At 46.4% G+C, this 16,912-nt stretch overlaps 1 protein-coding gene across 1 annotated transcript in view; it reads left to right on the top strand.

The window, feature by feature from the left end:
* LOC137361812 (probable G-protein coupled receptor 139) overlaps positions 1–15,983 on the top strand; it is a 37,423-nt gene extending 21,440 nt beyond the window's left edge. Inside the window, exon 2 of the mRNA XM_068026424.1 lies at positions 15,058–15,983. Within this exon, the coding sequence (XP_067882525.1) occupies positions 15,058–15,983 (926 nt within the window). The remainder of the gene's footprint in view (positions 1–15,057) is intronic.
* The last annotated feature ends 929 nt before the right edge of the window (positions 15,984–16,912 follow it).

Below are 16,912 nucleotides of genomic sequence, written 5' to 3'. Positions count from 1 at the left end.
GACCTCGTGGCTCCGAAACTCGACCCCCGTACTAATAAAAGCTAACACATCATATGCCTTCTTAACAGCCCTATTAACCTGGTTAGCAACCTTCAGGGACTTATGCACCTGGACACCAAGAGCTCTCTGTTCATCTACACTACCAAGAATCTTCCCATTAGCCCAGTACTCTGCATTCCAATTACTCCTTCCAAAGTGAATCACCTCACACTTTTTCGCATTAAACTCCATTTGCCATCTCTCAGCCCAGCTCTGCAGCCTATCTATGTCTCTCTGTACCCTACAACATCCTTCGGCACTATCCACAACTCCAACGAGCTTAGTGTCATCTGCAAATTTACTAACCCACCCTTCTACACCCTCTTCCAGGTCATTTATAAAAATGACAAACAGTGGTTTTCCCAGATCCTATCCGCCAATGACTTCTCGTGACCTCTCCTTGCTCTTCTTAGCTCTCCCTTTAGATTCTTCATGGCGAGCTTGTAACTCTCAAGCGCCCTAACTGAGCCTTCACGTCTCATCCTAACATAAGCCTTCTTCTTCCTCTTGACAAGCGCTTCAACTTCTTTCGTAAACCACGGCTCCCTCGCTCGACAACTTCGTCCCTGCCTGACAGGTACATACTTATCAAGGACACGCAGTAGCTGCTCCTTGAATAAGCTCCACATTTCGATTGTGCCCATCCCCTGCAGTTTCCTTCTCCATCCTACGCATCCTAAATCTTGCCTAATCGCATCATAATGTCCTTTCCCCCAGCTATAATTCTTGCCCTGCGGTATATACCTGTCCCTGCCCATCGCTAAGGTAAACCTAACCAAATTGTGATCACTATCACCAAAGTGCTCACCTACATCTAAATCTAACACCTGGCCGGGTTCATTACCCAGTACCAAATCCAATGTGGCATCACCTCTGGTTGGCCTGTCTACATACTGTGTCAGAAAACCCTGTAAACACTGGACAAAAATTGACCCATCTAAAGTACTCGAACTATAGTATTTCCAGTCGATATTTGGCAAGTTAAAGTTCCCCATAACAACTACCCTGTTACTCTCGCCCCTGTCGAGAATCATCTTCGCTATCCTTTCCTCTATATCTCTGGAACTATTTGGAGGTCCATAAAAGTCTCCCAACAGGGTGACCTCACCTCTCCTGTTTCTAACCTCGTCCCATACTACCTCAGTAGACGAGTCCTCAAACGTCCTTTCTGTCGTGTAATGCTCTCCTTGATTAACAATGCCACGTGCCCCCCCCCCCCCCCCCTCTTTTACCATCTTCTCTGTTCTTACTGAAACATCTAAATCCCGGAACCTGCGACATCCATTCCTGCCCCTGCTCTCCCCATGTCTCTGAAATGGCCACTGCATCGAGATCCCAGGTACCAACCCATGCTGCAAGCTCACCCACCTTATTCCGGATGCTCCTGGCGTTGAAGTAGACACACTTTAAACCAGGTTCTTTCTTGCCAGTGCCCTCTTGCCTCCTTGTAACCTTATCCCTGACCTCACTACTCTCAACATCCTGTACACTGGCACTACATTTCAGGTTCCCATTCCCCTGCTGAATTAGTTTAAACCCCCCTGGAAGAGCACTTGCAAATCTCCCCCCCCCCCCCACCCCCGGCCAGGATATTGGTACCCCTCTGGTTCAGGTGAAGACCATCCTGTGTGTAGAGGTCCCACCTACCCCAAGAAGAGCCCCAATTATCCAGGAAACCAAAACCCTCCCTCCTGCACCATCCCTGCAGCCACGTGTTCAACTCCTCTCTCTCCCTATTCCTCGCTTCGCTATCACGTGGCACGGGCAACAACCCAGAGATAACAACTCTGTTTGTTCTTGCTCGAAGCTTCCACCCTAGCTCCCTGAATTTCTGTCTTAAATCCCCATTTCTCTTCCTACCTATGTCGTTGGTGCCTATGTGGTCCACGACTTGGGGCAGCTCCCCCTCCCCCTTAAGGATCCCAAAAACACGATCCGATACATCACGAACCCTGGCACCTGGGAGGCAACATACCAACCGTGAGTCTCTCTCGTTCCCACAGAACCTCCTATCTGTTTCCCTAACTGTGGAGTCCCCAATGACTAATGCTATGCTCCTCTTCCACTTCCCTTCTGAGCAACAGGGGAAGACTCTGTGCCAGATACCTGTACCCCATTGCGTACCCCTGGTAAGTCGTCCCCCGCAACAGTATCCAAAACGGTATACCTGTTGTTGAGGGAAACTGCCACAGGGGATCCCTGAACTGCCTGCTGGTTCCCTCTCCTTCCCCTGACGGTAACCCATCTACCTACTTCTTTTACCTGAGGTGTGACTACCTTCCCATAACTCCTCTCAATAACCCCTTCCGCCTCCCGAATGATCCGAAGTTCATCCATCTCCAGCTCCAGTTCCCTGACGCGGTTCACGAGGAGCTCGAGTTGGGTGCACTTCCCGCAGATGCAGTCAGCAGGGACACTCTTGGTGACCATTACCTCCCACATTCTGCAGGAGGAACATACAACTGCCTTAACTTCCATTTCCTCTATTCTAAATTCCCAACAAATCTACTGAAAAAACAAAAAAAAAGTCAAAACTTGTTAGGTTAGCAATCCAACGGACAGAAATTGTCAAATAAAAAGCTTACCTTATCAACACAACAGAGTCCTTTTTTTTTGGTTAGAGGAGGAGGGTGGGTGGGAGGCACTACACGTGTAGTGTCTCGGGTAAAGCCACCACCCAAATATATAGTTTGTACTTACCCAGCAGTCCCCTGGTCCTCCGAAAACAAAAGGGAATTAACTTTTAAACTTCCACTGAAATTGACTTCCCAGCGGTCAGCTCGCTCTCGCACCTCCGCTACTGTCAAGCTGCAGTCACCAAAACTAAACGAAAGAGATTTTAAACCATCCAAATATATAGTTTTTACTTACCCAGCAGTCCCCGGGTCCTCCGAAAACAAAAGGAAATTAACTTTTAAACTTCCACTGAAATTGACTTCTCAGCTGTCAGCTCGCTCTCACACCTCTGCTACTGTCAAGCTGCAGTCACCAAAACTAATCGGAAGAGATTTTAAACCACCCAAATATATAGTTTGTACTTACTCAGCAATCCCCTGGTCCTCCGAAAACAAAAGGGAATTAACTTTTAAACTTCCACTGAAATTGACTTCCCAGCTCTAAGCACGCTCTCGCACCTTCGCTACTGTCAAGCTGCAGTCAAAAAAAGTAAAAGAAAGAGATTTTAAACCATCCAAATATATAGTTTTTACTTACCCAGCAGACCCCTGGTCCTCCGAAAACAAAAGGGAATTAACTTATAAACTTCCACTGAAATTGACTTCCCAGCTGTAAGCTCGCTCTCGCACCTCCGCTACTGTCAAGGTGCAGTCACCAAAACTAAACGAACGAGATTTTAAACCACCCAAATATATAGTTTTTACTTCCCCAGCAGTCCCCTGGTCCTCCGAAAACAAAAGTATCTTGGGATGATTAGTCCACATTCACACTTTACCAACTCGGCATGGAATCTGTATCCAGAGCTGGTTGACACATATTCAAATTGCACCAGTTTGGCAAGGCAATTAGTAACCTGGGATTGTTTGCCCATTTTCGGACTGTACCTGCTCGGCAGGGTGATCCTAATCCAAGGCTGATGACCCATATTCGGACTGTACCAACTCGGCATGGCGCTCAGTATCCTGGGCCTTTTGACCCATATTCACATTGTACCAGCTCAGCATGGTGATCAGTATCTTGGGCTGGTTGATCCACAGCTTATTTATTGTCATCTCTTTCAATTTTGTCTTCCAGTGAGCTCTGGATTTGTGTGCCCTACCTTTCCCCTTCGAGGGCACTTACCTTGACCGTGCCTGAAAAATCTCTCATTTGAAGCAGCCAGTTGTCCAGCTACCTTTTTTGTTGTAAATCTTTGATTCCAAATTATTCGGCACAGATCCATTTTTTTTGTGGGATGTGGGCGTCAGTGACTATGCCAGCATTTATTGCCCATACCGAAATGCCCTTGAACAGAGTGTCTTGCCCGGCCATTTCAGATGGCATTTAAGAATCTAACTCCATTGAAGTTGGACTTCTCCCAGTTAATTATTCTTACTCTGGATTGTTCATTGTCCTTGTCCATAGTCAGCCTAAACTTTATGATGCAATGATCACCGTCCCCTAAGAGTTGTCCTGCTAATACTTGATCCACTTGGCCCACCTCATTCCCAAGGACCAGGTCCAGCAGTGTTTCCTTTCCCATTGGACTGAAAACATAATACTGTAGAATTTCTTCCTGAACACACTTCAGGAACTTTTGCCCCTCTCTGCCCTTAGTACTACTATATCCCAATCCGTATTTGGATAATGAATGTTCCCCATTGTAACTACTCTATAATTCCTGCATCTTTCCCTAACTTCATCCAAATTTGTTTCTTCACGTCCTTCCCACTTGCGGATGGCCTATAGACAACACCGATCAATGTAACCGCACCTTTTTTGTTCCTTAGCTCCAGGTAAATTGATTCAGTCCTCGAACACTCTGGGATATCCTCTCACTCCAGCACTACAATGCTCTACTTCATCAATACTGCCACCCTTCCCCCTGTTTCCCTTGCCTATCTTTCCTGAATACCTTGGTTCCAGGATTATTTAACACCCAGTTCTGCCCTTCTTTGAGCCAGTTCTCTGTATAGCCACAAGATCATATTTCCACAGGGCAATCTGCGCCTGTACCTCATCAGTCTTATTAACCACACGCCATGCATTTACATACATGCTCAACAAGCCTATTTCAGACTTTATTGTTTTCTCCGTTACTCTGACCTCACTTGATAAGTTATTATTCAGTACTATAGTGCTATCGATCTCTCCCAGTATTCTATGCATCTTGGTATTCCTCGCGGGTATTTCGTGCTAGTTCCCTGTCAAGTTAGTTTAAACCTTCCCCAATAGCACCAACAAATCATCCCACAAGGTAATTAGACCCAGTTATATTTAGATCCCAGATTCTACGGAACTGAACCCAGTGTCCCAGCACTGTAAATCCCTCCCTCCTGCAACAGCATACCAGCCATGCATTCCTCTTTCTTTTAGTACTTGCGTGGTGCTGGTAGCAATCCATAGATTGCTACTTTTGAGGTGCTGCTTGCGAACTTCTTTACCAGCTCGCTGAATTCGGATTGCAGGACCACAGCCCTCTTTCTGCCTATGTTGTTCACACCGATGTGGACCGCGACTCCTGTCGGATTACCCTCCGCCTTCAGGATGCTCTACAGCCGCTCAGTGATATCCTTGACCCTGACACCGGGGAGGCACACACCATCCTGGATACACATCTGCAGCCTCATAAACCCTTGTCTGTTCCCGTGACTATCGAATCTCCTATCACTATCAGCATTCCAGTCTTCCGTGCACCTGCCAGTACAGCTGAGACAGCCCTGGTACCATGGCCTTGTCTCTGGTTGCCGTCCCAAAATGAACCATCACTTTCCTCAGTGTGAGATGCACACAGGGGTCTCCTGTGCTACCTGCCAGATTCTTTTTTTGAACTGTCTGGTGATCACCCATTCACTCTCTCCCTGCATACGCTTAAGCTGTGGGGAGACTACATCAATAAACGTGCTATCCACAAATCACTCAACCTCACGTCCCCGCCACAGTGACGTCCATGGTCCCACCATCTACAGCTTGTACATCATCCCAGACAGCAGGATGAGGGGGAGTAAGAAGGGACATAAGCCAGTAACATAGCATCATCCTGAATGCTCTCGGTGATGCCGGATGCTACGGGCTCTGTCACAGCCGGTCCCATGATGTAGAGAACCATCTCCTCCCTCAGGCTCAGGGGATGAAGGTATGCCTGTCCCTCGCCAGTTCACTACTGATCCCTGTGATTACGGGCTACCATGTCCTGTAAGAGAGAGGGCAGAATGTCAGTGATTGAGTTGCACTGTGTTTTGGTGATGTGCCTACCATAGCTGAATAGCTGGAGGTATGTGGAGGCAGTGAGAGGTGGGTGTGAAGCTGGTATCAGTGGAAGGTGTGTGAAGGTGAGTTGGAGTAGGTGAATGTTCGATGTGAGTCCTGAGTGTTTGGGATTGCTGATGGGTGATTGATGGGAGTGTGGTACATTGAGCAGTGTGAGAGGTTGGTGGTGTTGGGGATAGGAGATGCGATGTGGAGATGAATTCACTGACATTAACCACCCGTGTGAACTCATTAAAATCCTTCTGGCACTGCTGGCATGTCCTCGGGACCAGACTTCTTGCATTGACCTCCCTGGCCACCTGTTCCAATTCCCTTCACACTTTCTATTTCCCTTTCCCTCTTTCACACTTTCTCATTCTCATTCTCTGTCTTTTCACTCTTTGTCTCTTGCTCATAGAATCAGAGTTAATGCAACACAGAAGGCAGCTATTCTGCCGATTGTGTCAGTGCTGTCTCTTTGAAAGAACTACCTAATTCATTCCTCCCCTGTCCTCTTTCCCCAGAGTTCTGCAGTTTTCATTTTCATTTCAAATATTTGTTAAATTCCATTTTGAAAGATATTATTGAATCTGCTTCCACCATGTATTCAGACCGTGAATTCCAGATTCCAACAACTCATGGTGTCAGAACATTCTCTTCATTTTACCTCTGCCGTTTTGTCAATTACCTTCAATCGGTGTCTTCTTAATACTGAACGTTCTGACACTGGAAACAGTTTCACATTAATGACCCTATCAATACACTTCATGATTTTAAATTCTATATTACAACGCCCCTTACCATTCATTACTCTAAAGAGAGCAATCCCAGCTTTCCAATCTCTCCACTTAACTGAATTCTAAGATCACTGGTACTATATGATTAAAGTTCTGCTGTTCCATGTGTCATGTTCTGGGATATACCATAGTTTTTTTTATATAGATTTAGCATAACTTCCCAGTTTCAATTTCTATGCCTCTATTTATGAAGCCCAGGATCACTCACATATCTTTTGTTTACTGCTTTGTTAACCTGTTGTGCGACCTTCAATTATTTACACATAAACTCCTCAGGTCTCTCTGTTCTTGCACTCCCTTTACAGTTGTCACATGTATCTTGCGTTGTCTCTCCACATACATCCTTCTAAAACGTATTACCTCATACATCTGCTGTGACAATTAAAATTTGAGAAGGTTCAAGCCATTGTTTTCAGTCCACGCTCCAAATTTCGTTCCCTAGCTACCTACTCCATCCCTCTCCCTGGCAACTGTGTGAGACTAAACCAGACTGTTCGCACCTTGTTGTAATATTTGACCCCAAGATGACCCTCCAACCACATCTGCACACCTTCACTAAAACAGCCTATCTGCACCTATAAAATCATAGAAAATCATAGAATGATTACAACACAGAAAGAGGCCACTTGGCGCATTGTGTCTCTGCGGCCAAATAACGGTCCCCCATCCGAATCCCACGTTCCAGCACTTAGTCCGTAGTCCTGCAAATTACGGTACTTGAGGTGCATCAAGACACCTTTAAAATGAATTCAGCTTTTCGGCCTCAACTACCCTTTCAGCCGGTGAGTTCCGGACCCCCACCACACTATGGGTGATTTTATTCCCTCATCTCCCTTCTAATTTTTCTACCAATCACTTTAAATCTATGCCCTCTCATCACTAATCTCTCTACTAAGGTGAAAACACCCTTCATCTTCACTCAATCCTGGTCCCTCCACATTTTGTACATTTCAATCATATCTCCCCTCAGCCTTCGATGTTCCAAGGAGAACAACCCCAGCCTATTTCAATCTTTCCGCGTCGCTGCATTTTTTCCCGACCGGGCAACATCCTCATAAATCTCCTCGGTTCCCTCTGCAGTACAATTACATCATTTCCGTAATGAGGTGACCAGAACTGCACACAGTACTTAAGTTCTAGCCTAACTATTGTTTAATACAGTTCCAGCATAACATCCCTGCCCTTATATGCTATACGTCGCCTAATAAGGGAAAGGATTTCATATGCTTTCTTAACCACCTTATCAACCTTTCCTGCGACCTTCAAGGATCAGTGAACATTTACTCCAATGTCCTTCACTTCCTCAACACTTCTCAGTATTTTCCCATTAATCATGTTTTCCTTTGTCTTATTTGACCTCCACAAATGCATCTCCTCACACTGCTCCAAGTTGAATTCCATTCGCCACTTTCTAACCATCGGACCAGACCATCAATATCTGCCTGCAGCCTACAGCTATCCTCCTCGCTCTCTACCACACGGCCAATCTTTGTGTCGTCTACAAACGTCTTGATCATGTCCCCTACATTTACGTCCAATTCGTTAATCTATATCACAAGAAGCAGGGGACCCAGTACTGAGCCCAACGGAATGCCACTGGAAACATCCGTCCTGTCATAAAAACACCCATGACCAATTACCCTTTGTTTCCTGCCACTGAGCCAATTTTGTACCCACCTTTCCCTGGATTCCAGGGGATTCTATTTTGTTAACCAGTCTTCCCAGTGGACCCTTGTCAAAAGCCTTGCTAAAATCCATGTAGACCATATCAACTGTACCAACCTCAATCCATGTAGACCATATCAACTGTACCAACCTCATCTATCTTTCTTGTTACTTCTTCAAACAATTCATGCAAGTTCGTCAGACACAATCTTCCCTTAACAAATCCATGCTAACTGTCCTTATTTAATCCATACATTTCGAAGTGACTGTTTATCCTGTCTCTCAGAATTGATTCCAATTATTTTCCCACCACGCGGCGAAACTGACTGGCGTTAATTATTCGGTCTATCCCTCGCTCCCTCTTTAAACAGAAGGACAATGTTAGCAGTTCTCCAGTCCTTTGGCTCCACACCTGTATCCAGTGAGGACTGGAAAATGATGGTCAGACCCTCTGTTATTTCCTGTCCTGCTTCTTTTAATTACCTCGGGTATATTTCATCCGGATCTGGTCATTCATCAACCTTCAAGGACAGTAATCTCATTAATACGTATTCTTTCCCTATGTTGAGAACATCCAATACTCCACTCACTCTTCCTCCTTGTATACAGTATCTGCATCGTCCCCCTCCTTTGTGAAGACAGACGCAAAGTATTCAATAAGAACGAAAACAACATCTTCCTCTCTTACAGATAGGTTACCTTTTTGGTCTATTATGGGCCCTACTCTCCCCTTGGTTATCCGCTTACTATTAATGTATTGAAAAAGAATCCTTGGGTTCGCCTTGATTTTGCTTGCCAGTGTTCTTTCATGCTCTCTCTTTGCTTTCCTAATTTTCTTTTTGATTTCATCCCTCTACTTTCTATACTCTCGGTTTTCTGTTGTATTGAGATCTTGGTGTCGGACATAAGCTTTCCTTTGCTGCCTCATCTTACCCTGTAGGCTCCTTGTCATCCCTGGAGCTGTAGCTTTGGCCGTCTCACCTTTATTTTTTCTTTGTGGGATCATGTTTCTCTGAACCTCATGGATCTTCCCTTTGAATGCCTCCCACTGTTCTGACACTGATTTACCCTTCAAGTAGCTGTTTCCAGTTCCCTTTCGCTCAATTACTGCTCAGTTTAGTAAAATTGGCCTTGCCCTAACTGAGAACCCTAACTCCTGTTATATCTCTGTTCTTTTCAATAATTCTGTTAAAACTGACTGAATTATGATCACTACCACAAAAAGCTCTCCGACTGACACTCCTTCCTCCTGCCCACCTTCATTTCCAAATACTAAGTCTAAATCTGCGCCCTCTCTTGCAAGACTTGCCACATACTGAGCAATAAAGCTCTCCTGAAAACGGGCCAAAGAAGTTCTCCATAACATCGCCTGACTTCACCACGTCTCGACTCCTCTGCTTAAAACCCTCATTAATTCTTTCGTTACCTCTAGACTTGACCGTTCCAATGCCCTCCTGCTGATCTCCCGCATTCTACTGTCTGCAAACTTCAGGTCATCGAAAACTCTGCTGCTGATGTGCTAACTCACAGTAACTCCCATGTGCCCGCTGAACTACATTGCCTATAGATTAAGAAATGCCTTGATTTTACAAATCTCATCCTTGTTTTCAAATGCCTGCAAAGTCTCAGCACTCCCTGGGCTGCATTTTATGGCCCCCTGTGAGTTGAGGTCGGGGGCGGGGGCCCAGAGAATGGCGATAAGTGGTGGGGACAGAGGGCCTGACGTTACCCCATTACCAAGTCATCTTGCCAGGATCTGGGATAGGCCAGCAATGACCTTCCTGCCAAGAAGCCAATGGATGCCCTTAAGTAGCCTCTTAAGTGTCTCTTCCCGCCACCACTAGGATCTCACCAGCAGCGAGCTAAATCTGCCACGTGGAGAGTCCACCTAGTAAAACGAGTTTCCCTCCCTGCAGGCTTGTGGAGTCTCCCTCCTCCATGGGCAATCTGTGACCCACGGAGGGCACCGGCTGGCAAACGATGAATCTCCCCAGAATCCACTCCCACTTGGCTTGATGACCACCCATCCAATCCCGCTCGGCAGGGCCTTCCAGACTGGCCCTAGTGACCAGACACACACACACACACACTCACACACACACAGATCAAACACCAGGCACTGAGGTAGAGAGATAAATAAACACACAGGCACTCCGATCAGACACCAGGCTCTGAGCCAGATAGATATACAAACACACGCACACACAGACAGAGATGCAGAAGCACATACACACACACACACACACAGGCACACACACACCGTATAGATCCCAGGCACTGAGCCAGACGGATATATAAACACATACACAGAAGCACAGGCAGAGACACACACACACACACGCGCACAAATACACACTCTCGGAATGACCGCAGGCACTGAGCCAGGCCGATATACAAACACACGGACACAAATGCAGACAGACACACACACATGCACATACACAGATGTAAACATACTCACACACTCACACACACACACATAACAAACCCCAGGCACTGAGCCAGACACATATACAAACACATACACACAAACACAGACAGCCAGACATACATACACTCCGGTTAGACCCCAGGCATAGAGCGAGACAGATACAGACACTTGCACGAGCACACACACACACACACACACACACACCATAGTCCAGGCCCCTGAGATATATACACACACACACAGGACAAGACAAACAATGAGACACACACACACAGAAACAGACACACACAGAAACACACACACACAGCACAACCCAGGCCCTGATACAAACCCACACACAGACACACACAGAGGCATTTGCAAGCAGACACACACACACACACACACAGATACACGAAGATACAAAGCACAACCCAGGTTCTCAGACACATATACGAGCAAACACACATACGAGCACGCACACGCACACACACAGACAGACACACACACACACACCCACGCACAACACAGGGCACAGCACAGCCCAGGCTCTCAGCCACACGCACACACAGCACAACAGAAGCACTGAGACACAAACACCTATACACACACTCCCACATACAAACACCTGCACCCACACACATACACAAAAGCAGCACAACCCAGGACCTGAGACACAAGCACACACATAAAAATAAACAGACATATCACAACGCAAGCACTAAGACACACACACACACACACACACACAACGCAACCCACACAAACCCACACACACAAGACACAGACAGCAAAACACAGGCCCTGCAATGCATACACTCAGGCATAGAGCCACAAATAGACACACAAAAAAGCCAGGCCACGAGATAAACAAACACACCTGAAGACAGACTCACACAAACACACACACAGACAAAGACGCTCAGCACAACCCAGGCCCCGTGACAACCACACATACACAGACCTGCAGACACAGTCATACAAACACACGCACGCAAACACACAAAGGCACACACACACAGAACAAAACACAGGCCCCAAGAGACACACACTCTCACACGCATACATACACACACATAAAGACACACACAGACACACACACACATAGAGACACACACAGTACAAGCCAGGCTCTGAGAGACAATACACACAAACACACCACAGCACAACGCAGGCCTGAGACACAGAAATGAACACAGGCACAAGGACACACGCAGACACACACCACAGCTTATGCCCTGGTCAAACACACGCACACATGCACACACACAACACAACGCAGGTCTGAGAAGCACAAAGACACTCACACAGACAGACAAACAACACACAGAGACAGACAGTACAATTGTGATCCTGATACGGAAACACACAGCAAAGCACAACACAGGCCCTGAGACACTAGGCACACACCACACGTACACACAGACAAAGACACATACACAAACACACACATATATACACACACAAGAAAACACAAACGCACTTAAAAACACACACACAAAAACTCACAAATGCGGAAAAAGACACACACACAAGAACACACACACACACATACACACTCACCCACACAAATACAGATACAAACACACGCAAGCACACATACACAGACACACACACACACGCAGCACAGCCCAAGCCCTGAGACACACATAAGAAGGCAAAGCTCAACAGAACTACTGAGAAACACACACTCAGAACACAGCACTACCCAGGAACTGAGACATAAAACATATACACACATGCACACACGGGTGTGCACACATGAGGCATGAGACACACAAAGCCACACAAACAAGCACACGCAAACACAAGCACACACAGACACACACACACACATATATACAAGCTCACGCAAGCATACCTTCACGGACACACGCACACAGCACATTCCCAGGCCCCGAGACACACAGACAGAGTCAACACAAGCACTGAGGCACACAGACACATGTGTGCATGCAAACACACACACATACACGAAGGCACAAAGCACAACGCAGGCCCTGAGACATTCAGACACACACATATACAGACACGCACCCACACACCCACACACATACCAACACCTACTCACACACAAACACAGATACACACACACGCAAACACACAGACACATACAGTCCTTGCCCTGAGATGCTCACACACACACACACGCACACACACTCACAGACACACACCCTCATGCACACACAGCGTAACACAGGCCCTGAGACACACACACGCACGAGATCACATCACATGCACTGAGCCAGGCGTAGAAACAAACACACACACACAGGTTACAAATCAGGCACTGAGGAACACGAACAGACAGACACACACACACACACACACACACACACACACACACGCACACATACACACACACACACCCACACCCACAGCGACACAGGTCATAGCCCAGGCACTGAGCCATGCACAGACGCAAACACATACACATGCACACACACACATCAGCACACATCAACACAGGCACTAATTGAAACACGCACACACACACAAACACACACAAACACATAAGCACACATCACTACTGGCACTGATTGAAATACACACGCACACACAAACACAGAAACAAAAATAGACACACAGCACAAGCCAGGCCATGACATAAACTGACACCCACACACACACACATCACACACCAGCCATAGAAGCAAATATACACACACACATACACAGACAGATACACAATCACATTCACATACACACACCGATACCCGCACACAACCACATATACAAACACACGGAAACATACGCACACAGGCACAAACACACACACAGCAAAACCCTGGCCCTGAGACACACACAGGCACACACATTCATGAAGACAGACAGCACAACCCAGGCCATGAGAGACACACAGAAACACACACACACATACAAACACAAGAGACACACACACGCAAACACACACACACTCACACACGCACAGAAACATACTCACACAGGCACACCCGCAGAGCAAAACCCAGGCACTGAGACACACACACTCACACAGCAAAGCACAACGGAAGCACTAAGAAACACGCATGCACATGCACACGCACAGCCCATATTCTGATACACACACACGCGCACAAATACCGATACAAACACACTCAAACACACCCACACAGGTACACACACACAGCACAATCCAGGTCCTGAGACATCCACATACATACACGAAGATGCAAAGCACAATGCAGGCACTGAGACACTCAGACACACATACACAGCACATGCACACATACGCACTCAGACACAAACACTCATTCCCACACATCACATCACACCCCAGGCAGAGAACCAGACACAGACACACACAAACACACACACAAGCATCACAGCCCAGGCCCTGAAACACACAGAGACACATCCGCACACACACACACGCAGAAAAACACAGATACAAGCACATCCACACACAGATGCACTCTCTCTCTCTGACACACACACACACATGCCGTCTCTCTCTCTCAGACACACACACAAAAATCATAGCCAAGGCACTGAGACACACACACACACACACACTGTCTCTCTCACACACGCACACTCACACTGTCTCTCTCTGTCTCACACATACACGATATACACACGCAGCCACACTCACACAGACATCACAGCCCGGACAGTGAGCCAGATACATAGACACACATGACGCACGCAGATCACACCACAAACCCTGGGGTGACACTGAACCAGACAGACAGACGCACACACACAGGTCACATCCCAGCACTGAGCCAGAGACACACACACATACACACACACATCACATCACTCCACAGGCATTGAGACAGAATCACTCAGTCAGTTCAACATTTACCTTTCTATACAAGAGCAAAGTGCTGCAGATGCTGGAAATCTGGAATAAAAACAGAAAATGCTGGAAATATTCAGCAGGTCTGGCAGCATCTGTGGAGAGAGAAACAGAGATAATGTTTCAGGCCAGTGACTCTTTTTCTGAACTGGGAGTGATTAGAGATGGAACAGCTTTTAAACCAGATGGGCAAAGGAGGGATGGGGAGGATTATGATTAACACTCGGTTTAACAATTTTGAGGATCATCCATTTGTTATTTAATTGCTCCCGTCTTCCATTGTATCACAAACCTCCCATTTGTCCTTTCAGGCCCAATCATTTCAATACGTCACTGGATACATGAACACATTTATAGATCTGAATAAGTCCTGAATCAAACTGGCAATTTTGCTCCCAGACTGATGTATAATTTCCGTTTATTTCCCTTCCTCACAGTTAACTTGCTGACGATTGGGAGCCTGTCTCGGGGAAAGTGTGGTCTCTCCAAATGTGTCACTCGCTACCTGGTTGCCATGGCAGTGGCGGATCTGCTTTTCATTATCCTCGACCTGATATTGAGGCTCATTCCCATTGTTTATGGGGAACAGTTTCGTTTCCTCTATTACATCCGTGTGTGTAATATCCACGCTGTCCTGCTTTACGCAGCCACAGACTGTTCTGTCTGGTTCACCGTCACTTTCACCATTGATCGATTTGTGGCCATTTGTTGCCAGAATCTGAGAAGCAAATATTGCAACGAGAAAACGTTAGCTGTGGTTCTGGGAACAGTGACTGTGCTGAGCTGTTTTAAGAACATCTTCTGGTATTTTATGCTCACAGGTCAGTATTGGCTGGCGAACGCTCCCTGGTTTTGTGATGTAGCAAAGGGTGTTCCGGAATCTCATGTCTGGGGCTCAATCGAGCTCCTCCACAACATTCCAACACCAGGGCTTCCATTTGTGGTGATTCTGCTGCTCAATGCTCTCACTGTCAGACACATTTTAGTGAGCAGCCGAGGCCGACGGAGACTCCGAGCTCACTGCAGTGGGGAGAGAATCAGAGACCCAGAGATGGAGAGTCGAAGGAAATCCATCATTTTACTGTTGGTTATCTCGGGGAATTTCATTCTATTATGGACAATGTTAATGGTGTATTCGATATGGTGGCGGAAGTTGAATTTGGGGAATCGGTCTATTTATCTGATGTGGTCATCGAGATCTGTTTCTCTCCCTCAGTTTCTGCTGGAATTGGCCTTCATGCTGCAGCTCCTGAGTTGCTGCACAAATACTGGAATTTACGCTGTGACCCAGACACAATTCAGAGAGCAGTTGAAGAATGTGCTGAAATGTCCCTTTACTACAATTGTTAAATTCATACATTGATGACAGGAACTGAATCACTGGCTATTTACAGCAGATGGGGGGCGGGGGCTGTCACAATGGAGACAAAGCAGGGACGGGGACTGTCACCATGGAGATAGAGCAGGGTGGGGCCTGTCACTATGGAGACTGAGAGGGGCGGAGCCTGTATCCAAGGGTGATGGAGGAGTAGGGGCTGGGCCTGCTTCCAGGGTGATGGGTAGTGGAAGGCGGGAGTGCGGGGTCTGTTTCCCATGGTGACAGGGAGCGGAGGTGGGGTGTGTTTCCACGGTGACGGGGCGTGGGTGTGGGGCTCGTATCCAGGGGGATGGGGAGTGGTCCAGGGGCTTGGTTCCATAATTTTGGGGAGTTGTGGTGGGGAGCTGTTACCTCAGTGACGGGGAGTGGGGGCAGAGCCTGTTTCTAGGGTAACGGGGAGTGGGGGCAGTGTCTGTTATTTATTATCGTTTATAATGTTTATAATTCTTTATAAATCTTAACAACAATTTGTAAACGTTTATAATCTTTCACAAATCTTAATAACCCATATGAACATTTGTAAATCCTTCTAATCATTTATAATCTTTATAATCCTCTATAACACTTTAAAATCCTTAATAATCCTTTGGAATTGTTAATAATCTTTATAAAACGTTCGTAAACTTTATAACACTCTATGATTGTGTTTAAACCTGTATAATCGTTTGTAACTGTTTATAATAGATCATAACCCTTGATAACCCTTTATTACCCTTTCTCAACCTTTCTATTCATTTATAACCCGTTACATCTCAGACATTCACTGCCATGGACAGAAAATACTGAAAATGATCACTGTGGATTGCTTTCATTTCAAACAGGATACAGTGTAAATCATTTAAAATGGCTGCAAAGCACATCATTTAAAATGGTCACAGTGTATATCAGTTAAAATGGCTGCAAAGCATATCATT

This window comes from Heterodontus francisci, unplaced genomic scaffold, assembly GCF_036365525.1.
Source record: "Heterodontus francisci isolate sHetFra1 unplaced genomic scaffold, sHetFra1.hap1 HAP1_SCAFFOLD_113, whole genome shotgun sequence".
NCBI classification, from domain to species: Eukaryota; Metazoa; Chordata; class Chondrichthyes; order Heterodontiformes; family Heterodontidae; genus Heterodontus; species Heterodontus francisci.
This window is presented reverse-complemented; position numbering and strand designations above follow the sequence as displayed.